This window comes from Populus nigra, chromosome 11 (genome assembly GCF_951802175.1).
Source record: "Populus nigra chromosome 11, ddPopNigr1.1, whole genome shotgun sequence".
Taxonomy (NCBI): Eukaryota; Viridiplantae; Streptophyta; class Magnoliopsida; order Malpighiales; family Salicaceae; genus Populus; species Populus nigra.
The window spans coordinates 5,017,039-5,035,680 of record NC_084862.1 but is presented as its reverse complement, the minus strand read 5'-3'; the positions used below and the strand labels follow the sequence as shown (position 1 = coordinate 5,035,680).

Sequence of the window (18,642 nt, the reverse complement as noted above, 5' to 3'; positions counted from 1 at the left end):
ATAATTATTGTGGAAGCATGTCTACCTTCAATTTTTTTTTTTAATGAACATGTGTGTCTTGACTTATGTTGAAACTAATTTACATTTCACATTATTTGTAATACTTGAAGAAAATGAAAAGTCCATATGGTTAGATTAAGGAAGTCTCAAATGGTGGAACAAACATTGGAATTACTGTTTGCAAGTTATAAATATTTTGGAATTGATAACTTAGTACTAAAAATAATAGAGGAAATTCTGTCCGATTTTTAGTTAAATACAAAAAAAAAAAATCTTGTACTTTCAATAATAATAAAAGAGGTAGAGGTAGAGGTATACATAGAATGTTGTGTAAATAAAATTGGGGTCGTTGTTCCGACAATATTAATTAGTGTATTTGAGACAACAGTACTGACAATAAAAACTAGAATACTTTCAAGAAGAAAAAATAAATAATAAAAATGGAAGGGGTGAATTACCGGATGAATCGAGTTAGAGATTGAAGATGTGATGCCCTGTAGGAGAATGAAATGCTCATAACTCAAGAAGCAAAGGAGGACATCAAGATAATCAGACAGGTAGGATATAGACTTTTCCAGCTCAGTCTTGAAGTAATTTGAATATTTCAGTAGCAGTTAAACCAAGAAGATTGAATTCCCTGACCAGTAATGGTGGGAATTTCAAATCATCCATGATAAAATCTGAAATCTCTTCAGTTGTCATCCTGGTGGCTCGAATCCTCATCACAACTGCTGGATCGATTCTTATCAAATAGGAAATAGACCCCACACCTTTTGATCTTGGAATGCTCGATTTTGTTGTAGAATTCGAATGTAACTTCACTGCCAGAATATTCACTATTAAGACCTGTTCTTGTGCTCTCATACCACAATAACATGTGATCCGAATCATCTAACTTGAGCACAGCAGCTTTTGGCTGTGGATCCAAATCATACCATAATAACTTGACATGATCATGTTCACCATTATCACTTTTGGCATCGCATTTGCAACTAAAATTGACACAATCAGACAGAAGTGGTGTGGGAGATGCAAAGACTATGCAGAAAGCAATTCCCTTGATCTGATGACAGTTTAAGGGCAACTTTTTGGTAACTGAAGATCCCATATTTTGACCGCGAAACCATGGTGGAATTTCATCCTCTGGTAAAACAATTTGAAAAATCTCACCTTTGATCTCTCCAGACTGTGACACAGAAAACATAGAGGAGAAATTAGAGATTCAAAATATAATTGATGATCATGAGAAGCAGGGAGAACTTATGAAGATTCACCTGAATTTTACATTGCACATCTGCCATTAGTTTCTTTTGATCCAATTTGAAGCAGTTTGCAAAGTTCAACTCCTGGAAATTTCTTAGATTGAACCTCGATAAGGTTTGAAGTGATTTACAGTCATTTACATCTAGAGCTGTAAGTGATGATGGAAGCTCTGGTAACTCTTTGATACCCGTTCCGCTTAAATCCAGATGTTTCAAACATTTCAGATGTTCAATTGAAGAGGGTAGCTCTTTAATAGCTGTTCCGCCTAAATCAAGATGTGTCAAAGATTTCAGTTGTGCAATTGATGAGGATAGCTCTTCAATAGCTGTTACACCTAGCTTAAGCTGTGTCAAGAATTTCAGATATTTAATTGATGAAGGTAGCTCTTTAATAGCTGTTGCATCTAACTCAAGACGTCTCAAAGATTCCATGGGCTCCATGATTTCTGGGAAGCTCTCAAGTTTTGAGCAGCCTGAAAGCCCGAGAACTTCAAGGGATTTCAGTTTACAGATGCTGCTGGGAATACTTGAGAGCTGTTTGCAGTTAGTCATATACAATCTAACAAGTGCTGTGAGAAACTCAATTGATGAAGGCACCTCTTCGATTGCCGTCCCTTGCAAATATAGATATTTTATGTTCCCGGAAATCTCTGGAAATTTTGTAATATTTGCACAGAATTGTAGATCAACCTTTCTAAGAACTGGTGAATTTCCTGAAATTGCAGGGCATATTCTGACATTAATGCAATGATATAGATCAAGAATTCTCAAAACTTTCGAACCAATCCTGCTTGGAAGACTTCTAAGATTGTCACAATAACTGAGCTGAAGGACCTCCAGCTTGGTGAGATATTGAATAGAGGGGTTCACCTCTATTAAACTTTTACAAAATTTAAGATTTATACTCTCTATATTTTCAGCCATGGAAAGATCTGGGATTTCAAGCAAATATGGGGAGCCACTGAGATCCATACATCTTAAATGCACAAGGTCCTGTCATAAGAAAACAAGGGGGAAAAGTATAACAAAAGATTGACTATCTTTAAATTTATAATTCATATATAGACATGATCATACCTGTACACCTGTCCAAAGCTTTTCAATCTTGCTATCAGGGAAAATAAGCTCAACAATGTTTTCAGCACAAAAACTTTGTGGCAAGGTTTTCAAAGGGAACCCATCCCAATGGAGATATCTCAGCTCATCAGAAAGATAATCGAGGCCAGAATGAGGAAGGTGCACTTTATCTTTGTTGTCCATTATGAAAATTTCATCCAAGGAAAAATGATTAAAAAATTTGAGAATTCTTAGCCGATCCATCCTTGAAAAGGCATCAGATTTTAAGTGCATTTCACGTGATTCAGAGATATCCAAGCATATGCCTTCAACTGCCTCCGTTCCCTAAAATCAAGGGTAGATAATAAGCAAACAATATACTCATCTCCGACTACTTGAAAACATGTAACAACATGGTAAAAATATCACATGCGGGAAATTAAGAATAGTTAGTGACTTTAGCTTTAACCTTCTTTTTCACCAATGCTTGATATACATCCTCAGGATCACATAACCTACTACGTTTGCCTGGAATTTTAGATTCTTCACGAACAATGCTAAAAGCCATCTCTCGTATTGAATCATGCATGTTGACAGTGCAACCAGGTGTGGTGATGAGAGACTTTTCAAAAAGAACACTTATATCCGAACGAGCAGCTGAATAACAACCATCCAAAATTTTTGTAACACGGTCCCTATTTGCCCCATTGAAAAAGAATGCAAGATCAAGAAATATCTCTTGTTGTTCATCATCAAGCCCATCATAACTAATTCTCAACACATTCTGAATTTCACGGCTAGAAACTTTCCCTAACTTATTCAAAACACTACACCATTCCTCTTTGCTTCTACCATAGAGAGCAGAACCTAAAACTATAAGAGCCAAAGGATTGCCTTGTGCATAATCTACTATCTTTTCTACCAACTCACTATGATCACTTGTGGGGTTGTAATTCTTGAAGGCTTTCATGTTAAAGAGTTGAAGAGCTTCATGGTGGTTCAATCTCTCAACATCATAGATTTCATCAACCACATTCCTAAGCACTTGCTTATCCCTACTTGTTAAAAGAATTTTACTTCCTGGACCAAATGAAACATGTGGCTCTGGTAACAATTCTTCCAGTTGCCTTGAACTATCCACATCATCGAGAACAATAAGAACCTTTTTACGGCGAAGTCTATCCATTACAAAAGCATTTCCAAAGCTCAAAGGGCCAGTGTTCAGAATGTCTTGGTCTAGTAATTCTGGAAGGATATTTTTCTGCAAACCAACCACTGTATGTCTTTTTAGTTCTTCCCTAACATTTGCAACAAAGAGGAACCCTTCAAATTGAGCAGAGACATTGTCATATACCGCTTTAGCAATAGTTGTCTTACCTATACCACCCATTCCCCATATCCCTACAATCCGAACATCTTGGGACTCCATTTTCAACAAAGTTTCAACCTTCTTAATACGTGCATCAATTCCAATCAGACTCGTATGATGAGTACTCATAGATGTTTGATGCAATTTGTTCAATATATCTCTAACAATGTCATCAACAAATTCAGACTCAGATCTAATAAACACAAAACACATATTTGTTAGTTGGAGAGAACCAGAATAGAACAATAGGCACTCTTTAGCAAAATCAATGCAAACACCTTTAAAAAGATCATAATTTCCCCAAAGACTAAGTACATTGTTATCGGTAACTGATAATGCAACATAAATTAATGAAAATAAACACTCTTAAACTACTACAGATCAGATTAAAAATGATTTTTTTTTTAAATAAATCAAATATGCAATTGCCAGAAAACACTAGAGTTTCAAAATATGAAAGCCCAAGTTGAAATTCAAGAAAGCAGAAGCTTACTTAATGTTATGTGAATCCCACCCAGATAGATTGGCTGCCTCCCTCATGGCCGCTCTCCAGTTGAGCACCTTTTCCATCTTCTCCTTCAATAACTGGTCATGCCTAGCAAATGCATCGGCAAAACTTCCAGTTTGATTCCTAACATGAGATGGATCAACCCGATAGAAAACGGGTATAACCATCTGCCCTTTAACTTTCTTGCATTCAAGAATTTTTGCAAGTTCCTCCAAGCACCATTTGGAAGACGCATAGTTGTCAGAGAAAACAACGACAGAAAGCTTGGAATCTTCAATTGCTTTCAAAAGGGATAGAGAAATTTCTTCCCCTCTGTTAAGTTTGTAATCGATGAAGGTTGAGATTTGTTTCCGCTTCAAAGCAGCATAGAGGTGGCTGACGAAACAAACACGAGTGTCCTCTCCTCTGAAACTAAGGAACACATCGTATTTTTCTTGAGGAGTGGTTGTTGAAGAAGAAGTCGAAACCATGTGAAAAAAAAAAAATTACACTTCCTTGTGATTCAGCAGATTAGAGTCTATGGACGAAGAAAGAATGGAAATGGGGCTTGCTTTGAACCGCGTTTTTGGGCATCATCACCTTCGAAACCTCCTTTGACATAAAAAATACCCCACTTGGGGTTTTTTTTCATGCAATTTGAAATATGTATTTGGTAAATCAAAGGGTCTAATTCCATAAAAACAATTAGTACAAAACTAACAGGTGTCCCAATATAAATGATCTCTAAGATTAAGTGGAGTATAAATAAAAGAATCAGAAAATGCACTCCTTCGACATTTCAGGTTTCTTTAATGGATTTTGTTTGGGCTAAAATATCGTTAGTTTCGAAGCATAGTTATCGCATTTAGTTTAAAGCTAGGGTCTTGATCATATCAATCCTAAAATAATATTATTTTAATAATTTGTTTTTAATAAAATAAAGTGAGATTGTTTTGAACAAAAAATTAAAAAAGTGGAAACAATATAAATTAAAAAAAAAATTTAAAGCTGACTGAGCCAGGTTTTATCTGAATTTAATCAGGTCTACTAATTTATAAATTAATCTAGTAGTCACCTAGATTTGACTGGATCAATGTCCATCCTGATTAAAAAAAAATTTGATACCAGGCTAGGCTCCAAATCAATGAATCATTAGATCGATTTGTTAGGCCAAGCCAAACTTAATGACTATGGTTTAAATAGCTAAAATCTACTCCTAAATAAGTCTATCATAAAATAAGAACCACAAAATAAAAAAAAACAATGTTTTCAAATAATGATATCAATCCAAAAGAAAAATTACAACATAGATAGAAAACAATAAAAAAATAGAAAGCATAAGAATATAGAATTATACTAAAAAGAGATCACACAAAAATCCCAATTAAAAATTTTATTACTCATTATTTTTTATTTAAGTAGTTTGTATCTCTAAGAGATTTACAACTTTTTAAATAAACCCAAAAACTAACCTAAACAAATTAGAAAACCTGAAAATAAAAGAAATGCAATAAATGTCCTAAACAAGTTGGGAAAAATAAATTTTTTAAGCATAATATTTAATCTCTTAAACTAGATAGGAAAAAAGATAAAAAATAATTAATAAAACAAATAAGTTTTTATAAAAATCCTCATGCATCAATCTCTTTAGGTTAAAAAAAAATTGCCCTCTAATTCAAATTCTTCTTGCTTCAATCTCATAAATGTCTAATTAAGAATTTACAATCATTTTCATGCTCAGTCTTTCTATTATAAACATCATACATATTAACAACTAACACGAGCTTTAATACCAACCAACACACACAAGAACAACATAAGAAAGATAGCAAGCATAAGAACACAAAATTATACTAAAAAATAGATCATACAAAATCTCTAATTTAAAATTTTATTACTAAATATTTTTTATTAAGGAAATGTGTTTCTTTAAAAGGTTTACAATTCCTTAAATAAAAACAAAAACTAATATAAAGAAATTAGAAAACCTAAAAATGAAGGAAAATTAATAAAAATCATAAACAAATTAGAAAAAAAATAAGATTATTAAGCATAATATTTAATTTACCAAACTAGATAGGAAAATAAAAACTAAGAAAACAAATAACTTTTTCTTAAAAACAAAATGTCCAAGCCATGGAAATCTATTTGATTGTGTTATTAAACTAGACCTGGTGAACCAACCTTCAAAAATCTCAATTTGATTTTTTGCTTAGCTTGAGTTTTAAATTGATCAAGTTGACTTGGTGGATCCAAAGATTACTTGGACAACCTGGAAAAAAAAACGACATGATTTGGCTTTAAAAATAAAATTAAAATGATATTTTTTATAAAAAAAAATATTAAGATGGTGATATATTAGATCAACACGGGTCAAATCAAGTTAACTTGCTAAAATTCACAACTTGAGTCATGGATAAGAGCATAATAATCTAACCTTATTGCACCATTTGTCTCTTTCTTTTCCCTTCATTTCTTCTCTTCTTGGTTAGGCATTTATTGAACTCGGGTTGGATGAAATATGAGACTAAATTGAAGATTTATTAAACAATCAGGGACTAAATTAAACGAAGAGGGCAAAAAATGTGTGGTATGTGTAACACTCTTATTGGCGTTTGAGGAAGCCACCACTTTTGGGAGTTTTTTCAAGCTCTAATGAAGGCCTTCTTGATGCCATTGAAATCGTCTTAGAGAGGGCTTCCTTTAAAGGCAACGCCTGATTGTGGTGTAGATCCAATGACCCATTATTCTCTTATTTATTTTCCTCTCTCTTTTCTCTCTTGTCACCTTGGTTCCATGTACGATCTGTTCTCTTCTTGTAACGCTTTGAATTAATGAGTTGGAAAATGCAATAAAGCCCTTGAAGGCTTAAAAGTTGGAATAAATGAATAAGGGGTATAGTGGTAATTCAACAAAACTTGATAAATATAAATAGGAAGTAGAGAGAGAGAGAGAGAGAGCGAGAGAGAGATCTGAAATTAAGAGAGCAAACCGGCAGGAGAGAAAGGGAGGAAGAAGAAGAAGAAGAGAAAAGAGAGAAATTAGAAGGGAAATAGAAAGGAGTTGGAGGAAATAAGTAAAAAGGGTAAGATTATGCTTTAATTTCAGTTTTGATGAATGTTAGGGTTTTGAAAATTTGTGTTTTGGGTTTGATTGATGATTAAATTTGAATGTTATAGGGTTAATTGTTGTGGGTATTTGATTATTTTGTTGATTTTAAGATATTGAATTGAAAGATAATGATTTTGAGTTATGATTTTGTTTCAATGGTGAATTTGTGTTAGAAATTTGGAGAGGACAGTAGGTTTTTTGTTAAAATTCTAGGTTGCAGGTTGAAGATGACAAAATTTCAGTTTGGTCCCTTAATTTTGGAAAATTACAGTTTAGTCCCCAAACTTTAGAAAATTATAGATTGGTCCCTGGATCATATTCCGAGATTCTGAACAGAATAAAAGATAAATTATGGGCAGAATTCATGTATAGTTATGAATTTTTAACACTTTCAATTTGGTCCTCCAATTTGACCCTAAAAATTTGAAAAAATTCCAGAATGGTCCCTGGAGTATAATGAGATATTCTGGACAGAAATGAGAATTACTTATGATCAAAATTTCAGTATAGTAATGGATTTATGATATTTTTAGTTTGGTCCTTCAATTTGACAAAAGTTATAATTTGACTCTTAAAAATATGATAAATTCCAGATTAGTCCCTAGCTGTAATATTAGCTTGTGCAGTTTGGTTTGACGAATAATTAAGGGTTATTTAGTGAATTATTACCAATTTTATTATTTATTTTATGATGGATTAAATTTCAGGAAAATCGTTAATTTTGGGTTTCTGGGAAGATAACTAATTTAGTTCAAAAACATATAGGGTTATGGAATATACCCTTAGATAAGTGTATTAAATAGGTTATATGTTCTTTTGAGTCATTCTTGAATATGTCTCCTTTGTATTCAGATAATCCTGGTATTCTATCGGCGGGACGTCATTATGATTTCCTTCGGTATCTGTTTTTGACTTCTGTTTGCTTTCGAGTCAAGTGAGTGGATAATTTTCCATATGCATGAGAAATATTATAAATACTTGATTTGTTAATATGAATTGGATCATGCTTCTTGATAATATATATGTTGATTATTATCCTTATTTTGATAAAGCATGATCAATTGTTGAATCTGAATTCTTGATATGAACCAGTATATATTTTGAATTGAATTCTGAATTGATAGCTCCTCATTTGATTAATGTCATGAGTTGAGTCTTAAGATATGAATATGTCTGTTTGATTATGATTATGAACCTATGGTATGCCAGTTAGAATACTCATGCTAACAGGGTAGTGTTAGTCTTTGTGCACATCGTATCTGAACCCTAGTTGGTCGGGGGAGTCACCAACTTGTGTAGACTAATCATCCCACAGTACAGAGCCTCTTGCTCATTGTATTTTGATTTTCTGACGAGCTTTATCTTCTGATATTCTTGTTATGGCATATTTGAGAAACCTTCCTATAAGAACCTAGAGACATACTTGTATATATATTTCTCATTGTTTTATTACCTCGTGTGTGTATATTGAACGTTATTTACTCACTGAGTTGTTGAACTCACCCTCTCATTATTTATCTTTTTAGGCTTATAGCTTGTTAGCGGGTCATTTTTGTTGAACCTTCCAAACCTGTTTTTTTGTTGTAATTTGTACCTTTCTTTTTGTCTAGTAGTGCTCCAAAACTATGAATTTATATTAACTCTTGTATTGAGATAATTAAATTATATTATGAAGTTAAGTTTGTTATAAATATTGCGTTGAACTCTGATTGAGTTAGGAGAAGTTTGTATGTAAGTTTGGGTTCGCATAGGTATGGAACCTTAAAGGGAAACCTTGCCTATGTGCCGGTGATGGATCCGGGTTTCGTGTCATGACACTTCTTCTCTGTAGGGATAAAAAAGGTCTTTTTTTCCCTCATTTTCAATTGTAGTCCCTTCATTTTCAATCCTTTAAAAAATGAAAAATCCAAACCATTTTTCTTAAAATTGAGTGCCAATCCAATGATATGATTTTTTAAACCCCATAAGAACCGCATAACTAGTCATCAAAACAAACTATTAAGGTTAATCTTGAATAAAATAAATATGGAACGACAAAAATAAAAGAAGGTTAATTGACAAAAATAAAAAGAAAAAGAAAAATAAAATAAAATGAACCCACAATGCAATTGGATATAAAATTAACAACAAAGTGTTTAGCTTTTAATGTTTTATTAATTTTTCCCTAATAAAAGATGTAAAGAATAATAAATAAAGTAATTAAAAAATTAATTAGGTATCCATAGTTAGGGGAAATTTTAAAGACTCAGTCTAATTAGTAGCAGTTATTGTCTATTTTTAAACACTTTTGACATGTCATCATGAGTGATAAGTAAGTATCTTATATTTCTTTCAAGACTTAGAAAATATAAAATTTCTAAACTATTTTAACAAGAAATTAGAACATACAGCAATATCTCATTTATAAGTTTCAAAAGCCTAAGAGAAAACACTTGGTTATGAAGTTTAGACTTAAGATAAGTATACGGGGAAAAACATTCTATAGTTAGAAGTCTAGAACTATGAAAGGTTATCTCTTAGGATATGGTTGCTCTTTCTTTTTATGAGATCTTCCACTACAATATGACTTGATATAATATATGTAATATAACTTTTATAATTACAATTTCATTTAATTATTTTTTCCAAAACTAATCAAAACATTTACACTCAAATTAAGCTAAAATGATGAGTAACACAATAAGTATTTGAAATTCTTCTTTTTTCATTATGGTTATAAAGATGGAAATATTTCAAACTTGGAAATTATAATTTGTTTTATACTTTCTATTTATTTTCTTAAGTAATAAAAGAACGTATTAGATTATTGAATTGGCAGTTTTAACAATTATATTGATCTTAAAACAATTAGACTGATATGGCAAAGTTAAAGTCATTTTGCCAATCAACCTTTGTCTTTTAGAGTTTTTTCTTTGTATGAAGCCCATCAAGCTTAGGGGTAGCCACTACTACTATAGTGATTTTAAGGAATGGATCATTAATCACCCTTATCTTCTTGTCTAGAAAATAGATGTGTCCAGACTCTAGATTCTTTTAAATTTGGTTTTAGAAGACCACACACTCATTAATAACGTGCTTCTAATAGTCATGTTATTTAAAATATTGTTTCTCCTTATTTTTATTAGCAGTAAGGGTTATATTATTTTCAAATAGCTTAATTTCTCTTGTACATGTTGAAGATCTGTCTAACTCTTTAGTATCAAGAGAATACTCATAATCTTTAACTATTTTAGTAGTGTTTACTTCTTTGCTATTAGGTTTAATAGCCTTTTAGGCTTATTTAATGTTACAATCTCAAACAATCTTTCATCCTTGATTTAAGGGAAAGTTATGAGCTATTATTGAACCTTCTCAAACTCTTTATTAGATTTTAAATTAGTTAAAGAGTGAGAACTCACAATATTATTTGAATAACCAACAAGAAATGTCCATCTTATTGGCTTTTTTTTTGCTTGCTTTGTAAACATCTTCTCATAACGAGCATCATTATCTGTGAGGGTGTATATGTCTAAATAATTAATTTCTATAAACATTTTTTTTTATGTTCCATTATATTCTTTGTAGTAGTAACTTTATGCTCTTATTATCACTTATAATTGCAATGCACTTAGTTTTTAATTTTCTAAATTATAAAGCATAACTTTATATAGCCTTTTTAGGGTTTGGACTATTTTGGCTAGATTAACCAATATGTATTTTAGTTGTTTCTTTTAGAAGCGCTCATAGAAATGAGTTTCTATCTTTTCCAACTATTGATTGAGTTTGATAGTAGTATAGAGAATCAATGGAAAACTATTTTAGTCAATAAAGAACCAAACATCTTTGCTTCATGAAAGAGTTGGTTGCACTATTGACACATTGATCTATGAATTTTATAATATGTTCCCTTGTTAATTGGTTATCCTCTTTAAAAAATTAGTTCAAATCAACAATCTTTATTCTTATAAGGATCATGTGTAGCCTATAAACCCATTTAGGGTATGGATTGATTATAAGTAGGTCTTTTTATCCATCCTACTTCTATCTTCATATCTCTTTAAGTGTTGGGCTAGTTCAACTATGTGTATTCCTATTTTTTTATTACTGGTCAACTGCAAGAAATTATTGAGTAAAGAAATTGAGGTTCCTTTATTATAACACAACTTGTAAGGTATAAAATTGCTTAGTAACAAATTGTGGTGTGTGATAAAAATTCTATAAGGCTAAGTAGTTGGCTTATGGTTGTTTGTATACTTAATGAGTGGCTAGCGTGTTCGGAGTTATCACCTCCAAGTTAGGCTATGTTTATTCTTGTGTTTGATATGCTGAGAAATATCCTTGTAATAGACATACCCATTTTGAACACCCCACTAGAGTGCTCATTATTGTAGAATTCTTTAGGATTTATCCTTGAGATATGTACGTGTAGGTGTTACTAAGCCTATTCTTATAAATTTTATTTTGTATTTGATTCAATTAATCATATATAGCTTGTATGGTTCAATTGACCACTGTTGTTATCTTGGTTGGTCGTGTTAGCCATCTTCTTCATCTCCATTTAGAAAGCCCTCATATTAGCATTAGAGAGATTTATATGTTGATAAAAAGATGTTCTTTCAAGAGCAACCATAATTGGTTGGCTAAAATTTTTCATATCTATATGACACCACCTTACCCTTACAATGGATATATGTACAACTATGTATAGGGTATTGATTCATCAATTTGTTTATCTATGGTTAGTGGTGATGACCCCATTAGAACCAATAAGAATGTAAGGGACTATAGAGGGCCACTAAAGCTAAGACTAAATGATAAATACCCATATCTAGGAGTGCTTACCATCGATTGAGCACTAAAATCTAAGGATGGTGGACTTTCAAGCTCTTCACAACTAAGAAAATGACATTCCTTTATTGTTTGTACTTATTGTTCATCCAGTTCAGCAAGGATAAGTTCACTTGTATTTTTTCTTAGAGGTATATTTTAATTGCTTATAGAACAAATTTTGAATTTTTGTCCCACTAGGTGTGCCAATTTATTAGTTGCCAGTTAATTTTACTTAGGACTAAACATGCGATGAGATGACAATTTTCTTTAATCAAATTAAATGAGGATTTTTTTATCACAAACCCTTAATAAAAGTAATTTGTTGTAAAAAAAACCATTGTATAAGAAAATATATGAGTTTTACAAGAGATGGAATTTACAAGAAACTTAAGTATAGAAAATAAATAAAGCAATAAATAAAGTAGTAAAAGAAATAAAACCTTTTGAGGGGAAAAGAATGTAGATTGCATGAATTTGAAAATATGAGGTTGACCATCATTCAAATAGTATTTGACTCTATTTATACTATTATAGAGTTTGAATCTTACTTACATATATAATTCTAATCTTATATAGATATTGATATTAGATAGAGAAACGCATTCAATCCTAATACAAGTTAAATTTATCTTCTATTGATACACGTGTGAATCCTAGAATAATCCTTGACTTCTTATTAGTTATTATGTTGAGGATTTCCATTCATTATAAGATTGTATTTTTTTATTTCAGTGTGCATTCAAACTTTGTTTATCAATTATTATTTTTTGGATGATCATGACTTTTGATTGTTTGGTCAATTTTCCTAATCAAACATGAGTTCTTCATGATCGATTGTTTTGATTTATGATCAATTTCAAGTGTCTTCCCTTTCTTTGTGGTGAACAATCACTATCCTTTATGTTAGATACATATATTTTAGGTATAAATAACAAGGTATCAAAGCTTTTAGAAGAGAGAGACCTTAATCCAAGTAAGCTTTGGGCATAAATCATACACACACATTCTTGACTCAAGCTTGAGCTTGGGTATACATTTAATATAAAATAAGTTTTTGATCTAAAATATTATCTTTTAGGTAATCTATGAATGAATTGTATGAATAATAATTTTCATTTTCCTAAACATTTTATTTTTAAAGGGAAAATGTGTGTTTTTTAAGGAAAAAATATATTAGATTTTATTTTATTTCATGGTATAATTAAGGTAATAAATGACAAGAATCAAGAATTCATTATGATCTGAATTAATTTTGGTTCAAAAATCTAGTATAAAAAGGGGTTGAATGAGAGGTATTCTGGACTACAAGAAATAGCTCATTTACCTTCTTTACCTTTATATTTCCTGCCTTCTGTACGTTTTCTTCTATTTTTTAGCTTAAATTTTGGTATTTAGTGGAGACATTCTGAATGTTTTTTTTTTTAATTTTTTCACATTCATTGTACAACTAATCAAAAGGTGTTGATGATATATTTATACCAAATGATGATCAAAAGTTTTAAGAACAATAGATATAATCCTAATATGATATGCATTTCTTCATATACATTTTAAATATTTCAACAAGTAATTATACTAAATATTTTGTTTAATCTAAGTTTTAGTATACATTTTATTTCTAAAATAAATCATATATTATTACTGGTATACTTATTTTGTCTTTAAGCTCTTATACAACGTTAAGTTTACAAGATTAACAAAGTAAGAATTTTAGTTCTACGTTCATTTGAGGAAACTAAACATTATCTTACACAATCATCTCACAAAAAAGACTCTGCTTGGTCTGTCCTGCTGGAATCTCGATCATTCATAGTGTTAAACCAGATATGGCGTGGTTCCTCTTCCAGCTTATCAGTTCTTCTCTTCCTCTGTTTCGAGTCGATGCCATCATTATAGCAGGAGGCAGCAATCAACGCAAGCTCCCATAATATTATACTCTGATTGATTTCCAAAAATCTTGAATTATTCATTACGAAAACACAAAAACCTCACTGCTGGGTGGAAATCACTCATCCAGGAGGTAAACTCCACACCTTTTCACCTTGCAACGATTCTGAAGCCCTGACGGCTCATCCAGGTAAAATTCAAATGAAATTTCTTTTCCAGAATATTGGCTGATGCAATCTCGTTTTACGAACTCGCAGGGATTGTACAAGAGTAACATCTGATCTGACTCAACTGATCGGAGTTCATAAGCACAAGTACTCAAATTGAAAATGACATCATGATGTTCATCATTTTCACCTCTAGCATGGCATTCACATATAAATATCCTGTTGCATTGCAATTCTGTTGGAGGATCTGGGAATACAAAGACCATGCCGAAGGCAAAACCATTGTGTTGATGGCAATTTGTGGGCAACTTTATGGCTACCGAAGATCCCATACTTTGATCACAGAACCATCCTGGAATTTCACTCCCTGGTAAAATAATCGTGACTTCGCGTCTCATCTTTCCAGACTGTAACACAGAAATCAGAAGTCACCTTTTATGTATATATATATAGAGAGGGGGGGGGGGGGTGGGGGGGGGACACGAAGAGGAAGAGGAAGAGAAAGTGACCTGAATTTTCAATTGTGTATCTGCCAAGAGTGGCTTCTGATCCAATTTGAAGCAATTTGCAAAATTCAAGTACCAGAAATTGCTTTCTTTGCCGATTGATAAGGTTTCCAGTGATTCACAACCAACTGCCTCCAAGAATTCTAGTGACGGTGGAAGCTCTGGTAGAGAAAGAAGACTTTTGCAATAATTCAATTTAAGATATTTCAGCACAGGAAGTTTTTCAATGAAACTTGGAAGGCTGACAAGGTTATCGCATCTATTGAGTTGCAGCATGTAAAGGCAGCTTAAAAATTTAATGGATGAGGGCAACTCTTTAATAGCCGTTCCACTCAAATCAAGACATTTCAAAGATTCCATTGGCTCCAAGATTTCTGGGAAGTTCTCAAGTTTTGGGCAGTAGCTTAGCTCAAGTCGTTCAAGGCACTTCAATTTACAGATGCAGGTTGGGAGACTAGAAAGCTGTTCACAGAAATTCATCTCCAACACACTGAGAGTTGCAAGAAACTCGATCGATGAGGGAACCTCTTCTATAACTGTCCAAAGCAACCTTAACTGCTTTATATTTCCTGATATCTGGGGAAACTTGGTGATATTTGAGCAGCCTGATAGATCAAGAATTCTTATCTCTTTCACTTTGCTAATCGACTGGGGAAGTTCTTCTATTGCAGTCCCTTGTAACATCAATTCTTCCAAATATCCTGAAATTTCAGGACATTTTCTGACCTTTTTGCAATGTGATAGATCAAGAATTCTCAGAAACTTCGATTCAATCCTTTTTGGAACAATCCCTAGATTCTTACAACCACTGAGAATGAGGATTTCTAGCTTCTCAAGATGTTGAATGGATGAGTGCACCTCAAGCAAACTCTCACAGAAACTAAGATCTATATACTCCAAATTTTTGGCCCTCGACAGATCTGGAATTTCTAACAAATATGTCGACCTACTGAGGTCAATCCATCTTAAATTCAGAAGATCCTGTCAGAAGCAAAACAGGACAAACAAAAGAACAAAGGCTTAAATAGAGATTAGGAGTCTTGAAGTTCATAATTCTCATATAGATACTCCATAGCAAAAACAAATCGTACCTGTACCCCCGTCCAAAGTTGCTCAACTCTGCTAGAATGTAGTGTAAGGTCAACAATGTTTTCGGCACAAAAATTTCGTGGCAGAGATTTTGCAGGGAATCTATGCCAGTGGAGATATTTCAGTTCATCAGAGAGATATTTGAGGCCACTCAGAGGAAGGTGCACTTTGTCTTTGGAGTCCATGAAGTAAAAGGGATGGTAGAATTTAAGAAACCTGAGACTATTCATCCTTGCAAATGTGTCGGATTCCAAGTGCATCTCCGGCATTTTAGATATATCCAAACAAATGCCTTCAACTGCTTCAGTTCCCTGATAACGAAGGGCAGAGAATAAGTTTGCAATACATAATTTAGAGCATGTGATAGATATATTTTGATCTACTTGGAAAATCAACTGTGTTCACGATACATAACGACCTGTGCTTACGAGAGAGAAAAAATATTCACAAACTAGAGAATTTACCTTCTTTTTCTTCAGTACGTGATAGATATCTTCATGATCACACAACCTGCTGCGTTTTCCAGGATTCTTAGATTCTTCACGAACGATGCTATAAGCCATTTCTTGTAGTATATCATGCATCTCTAGTGTGTTCTGAGAAATGGTGATTAGAGACTTGTCAATGAGAATGCTCAAGTCAAACTGCAGAGAGGAATAACAACTGTCTAAAACTTTTACAGCATGGTTCCATTCTGCGCCATTGAAAAAGAATGCAATATCAAGAAATATTTGCTGCTGTTCCCCATCTAATCCATCGTAACTAATCCTCAACACCCTTTGAATTTCAGGGTTTGGAACTTTCCCCAACTTATTCAATGCACTGTACCATTTCTCTTTGCTTCTATCATAAAGAGAGGAACCCAAGACTATCAGAGCCAACGGATTACCTTTTGCATAATCTACCATCCTCTCTAACAACTCTATGTGATCCCTCTTGGGACAGTTCTTCTTGAAGGCATTCAAAATCAGGAGTCGAAGGGCGTCATGATTGTTCAGTCCTTGCACCTTATATATGGCATCAACTCCATTCTTTATAAGCACTTGCTTATCCCTGCTTGTTACAAGGATTTTGCTTCCTGGGCCAAACAAATCATGCACCCCAAGTGACAACTCCTGCAATTGCCTCGAGTTTTCCACATCATCCAGGACAATAAGAACCTTTTTGCGGCGGAGACAATCCTTTGTAAAAGCAACTGCCAAACTTGGAGGCTGCTCAAGTAGATTATCTTCATCTAATATTTTAGAAAGAAGTTTGTTTCGTAAATCAACTGCAGTATACCTTCTTAGATTTTCCCTGACATTTGCAAGAAAGTGGAATCCTTCGAATTGATTACAGATTCGATCAAATACAGCTCTTGCAATGGTGGTCTTTCCTATACCACCCATTCCCCATATTCCTATGATCCGAACCTCTTGTGACTCCATGCACAACAAAGATTCAGTTATCTTGATCTGTTCCTCAATTCCAACCAGATTCATAGAGTGACCAGGAGACATTTTATACAACTTGTTCAAGATATCTCCAGCAATCGCCTCAATAAGTTCAGACTCTGATCTACCAAACGTAAAGAATACATCTTGTAAGTTCTTGAGAAATTACAGAAATAACACAAAGTATCATATCTAATTTTCAGAATCTGGGTTTAATAACGCTGCTAAATTTCTTAAAGATATTAAGCAAGCATATAATATATTTGATTTACTACATAAGAATAAATGATTTTAAATAAAGATCTTGAAGGGTCCACGATGTCTGTTTAATTACTGTATTCTGATATTTGTATGGACAAGACATCGCACATCATTAAAAAAATACATGTTATTTACTTTAGAATTTTGCTTCGTGAACCTTTCGGTCTGAACGAATGTTTGAACAATTTGAAGTAATGGTCTAGCTTATTGATATTTTTTTTAGAACAAATCACTTAAATATATTTTATTTTCTTGGTTGCTGATAATAAACATGGCTTAGTTCAGCAAATTCAACTAGGACCTTGTCTAAGTTGGATTTCAAAATAAACATAGTGTAAGTTGACTTTGTCAAACTCTGACGAGTAAATCTTGAAGAAGCTCACCTAATGTTCCGCGAATGCCACCCAGTTAGAGTAGCCACTTCCTTCAAGGCAGCTCTCCATCTCTTCACCTTTTCCATCTTTTCTGTTACTAGTTCAAGTTCACCGATTGATTCCCCAATAGTTTCAGTTTGATTCCTTACATGAGATGGATTGACATGGTAGAACACCGGTATAACCGTCTGTCCATTCATTTCCTTGCATTCCAGGATCTTTACAAGCTCGTCCAAGCACCATTTGGAGGATGCATAGTTTTCAGAGAAAACAATCACAGAAAGCTTGGATTCTTCAATTGCTTTCAAGAGTGATGAACAAATCTCGTCTCCTCTCCTGAGGTTGTTGTCTACGAAGGTCAGGACCTTTTTTCTACACAAATCAGCATATAGGTGGCTGGTAAAATTATCGCGAGTGTCCTCCCCTCTGAAACTGATAAAGACATCATATTTTCTTGTGGGGATGCTAGCTGAAGCAGAAAAGGAGGAAGCCATTTGAGAAAGTTGATTCCAGGTAAAGTATAGTCAATCTATGCATAAGATTAAATGGGAGAAAACAAAGAGTAGGGATAAGGCTTAGTTAGTCTAGTCTTGTGTATAACTACAACGGGGGATTCAGATATTTCGTTCACGCAAAACTTCCCACGTTCTTGGACAGAACTTAATCCTCCTCGGACTTCCTCATTGTTTGAAGACCAAGAAAAGGTCTAGCAAGCGAATACATGGGGACTTCCTCATTCTTTGAAGACCATGGAAAAGGTTTAGGCGAATACATGGGGACCCATACTGTAGCTATTTGTCAATATGAATTTTGCTGGTGAATTTCTTGACT

The 18,642-nt window shown here is 33.1% G+C and overlaps 2 protein-coding genes across 2 annotated transcripts; both read right to left on the bottom strand.

Annotated features, from left to right (window-relative positions):
• Positions 1-261: 261 nt before the first annotated feature.
• On the bottom strand, positions 262-4,900 carry LOC133668041 (disease resistance protein RUN1-like). Its single transcript, XM_062087781.1, has 5 exons — positions 4,181-4,900; positions 2,788-3,880; positions 2,340-2,663; positions 1,275-2,255; positions 262-1,186 (listed from the first exon to the last, which is right to left on the bottom strand). Exons 1-5 carry the CDS (start codon positions 4,663-4,665, stop codon positions 692-694), a joined length of 3,378 nt encoding a protein of 1,125 aa, XP_061943765.1. The 5' UTR covers positions 4,666-4,900; the 3' UTR covers positions 262-691.
• Positions 4,901-13,741: 8,841 nt separating this feature from the next.
• On the bottom strand, positions 13,742-18,355 carry LOC133706203 (disease resistance protein RPV1-like). Its single transcript, XM_062131682.1, has 5 exons — positions 17,821-18,355; positions 16,208-17,300; positions 15,723-16,054; positions 14,632-14,913; positions 13,742-14,541 (listed from the first exon to the last, which is right to left on the bottom strand). The coding sequence occupies exons 1-5, from the start codon at positions 18,303-18,305 to the stop codon at positions 14,100-14,102; spliced, it is 2,634 nt and encodes an 877-aa protein (XP_061987666.1). The 5' UTR covers positions 18,306-18,355; the 3' UTR covers positions 13,742-14,099.
• Between the last annotated feature and the right edge of the window lie 287 nt (positions 18,356-18,642).

Coding starts and splice junctions, on each gene's coding strand:
- LOC133668041 (XM_062087781.1), bottom strand. CDS start 4,665: ATGGTTTCGACTTCTTCTTCAACAACCACTCCTCAAGAAAAATACGAT. Junction 2,256..2,339: donor AGCTTTGGACAGGTGTACAG/GTATGATCATGT, acceptor TTCTTATGACAG/GACCTTGTGCATTTAAGATG. Junction 1,187..1,274: donor ATGTGCAATGTAAAATTCAG/GTGAATCTTCAT, acceptor TCTGTGTCACAG/TCTGGAGAGATCAAAGGTGA.
- LOC133706203 (XM_062131682.1), bottom strand. CDS start 18,305: ATGGCTTCCTCCTTTTCTGCTTCAGCTAGCATCCCCACAAGAAAATAT. Junction 14,914..15,722: donor CGATTTGTTTTTGCTATGGA/GTATCTATATGA, acceptor GCAACTCAATAG/ATGCGATAACCTTGTCAGCC. Junction 14,542..14,631: donor TTCTCTTCCTCTTCCTCTTC/GTGTCCCCCCCC, acceptor TGGAAAGATGAG/ACGCGAAGTCACGATTATTT.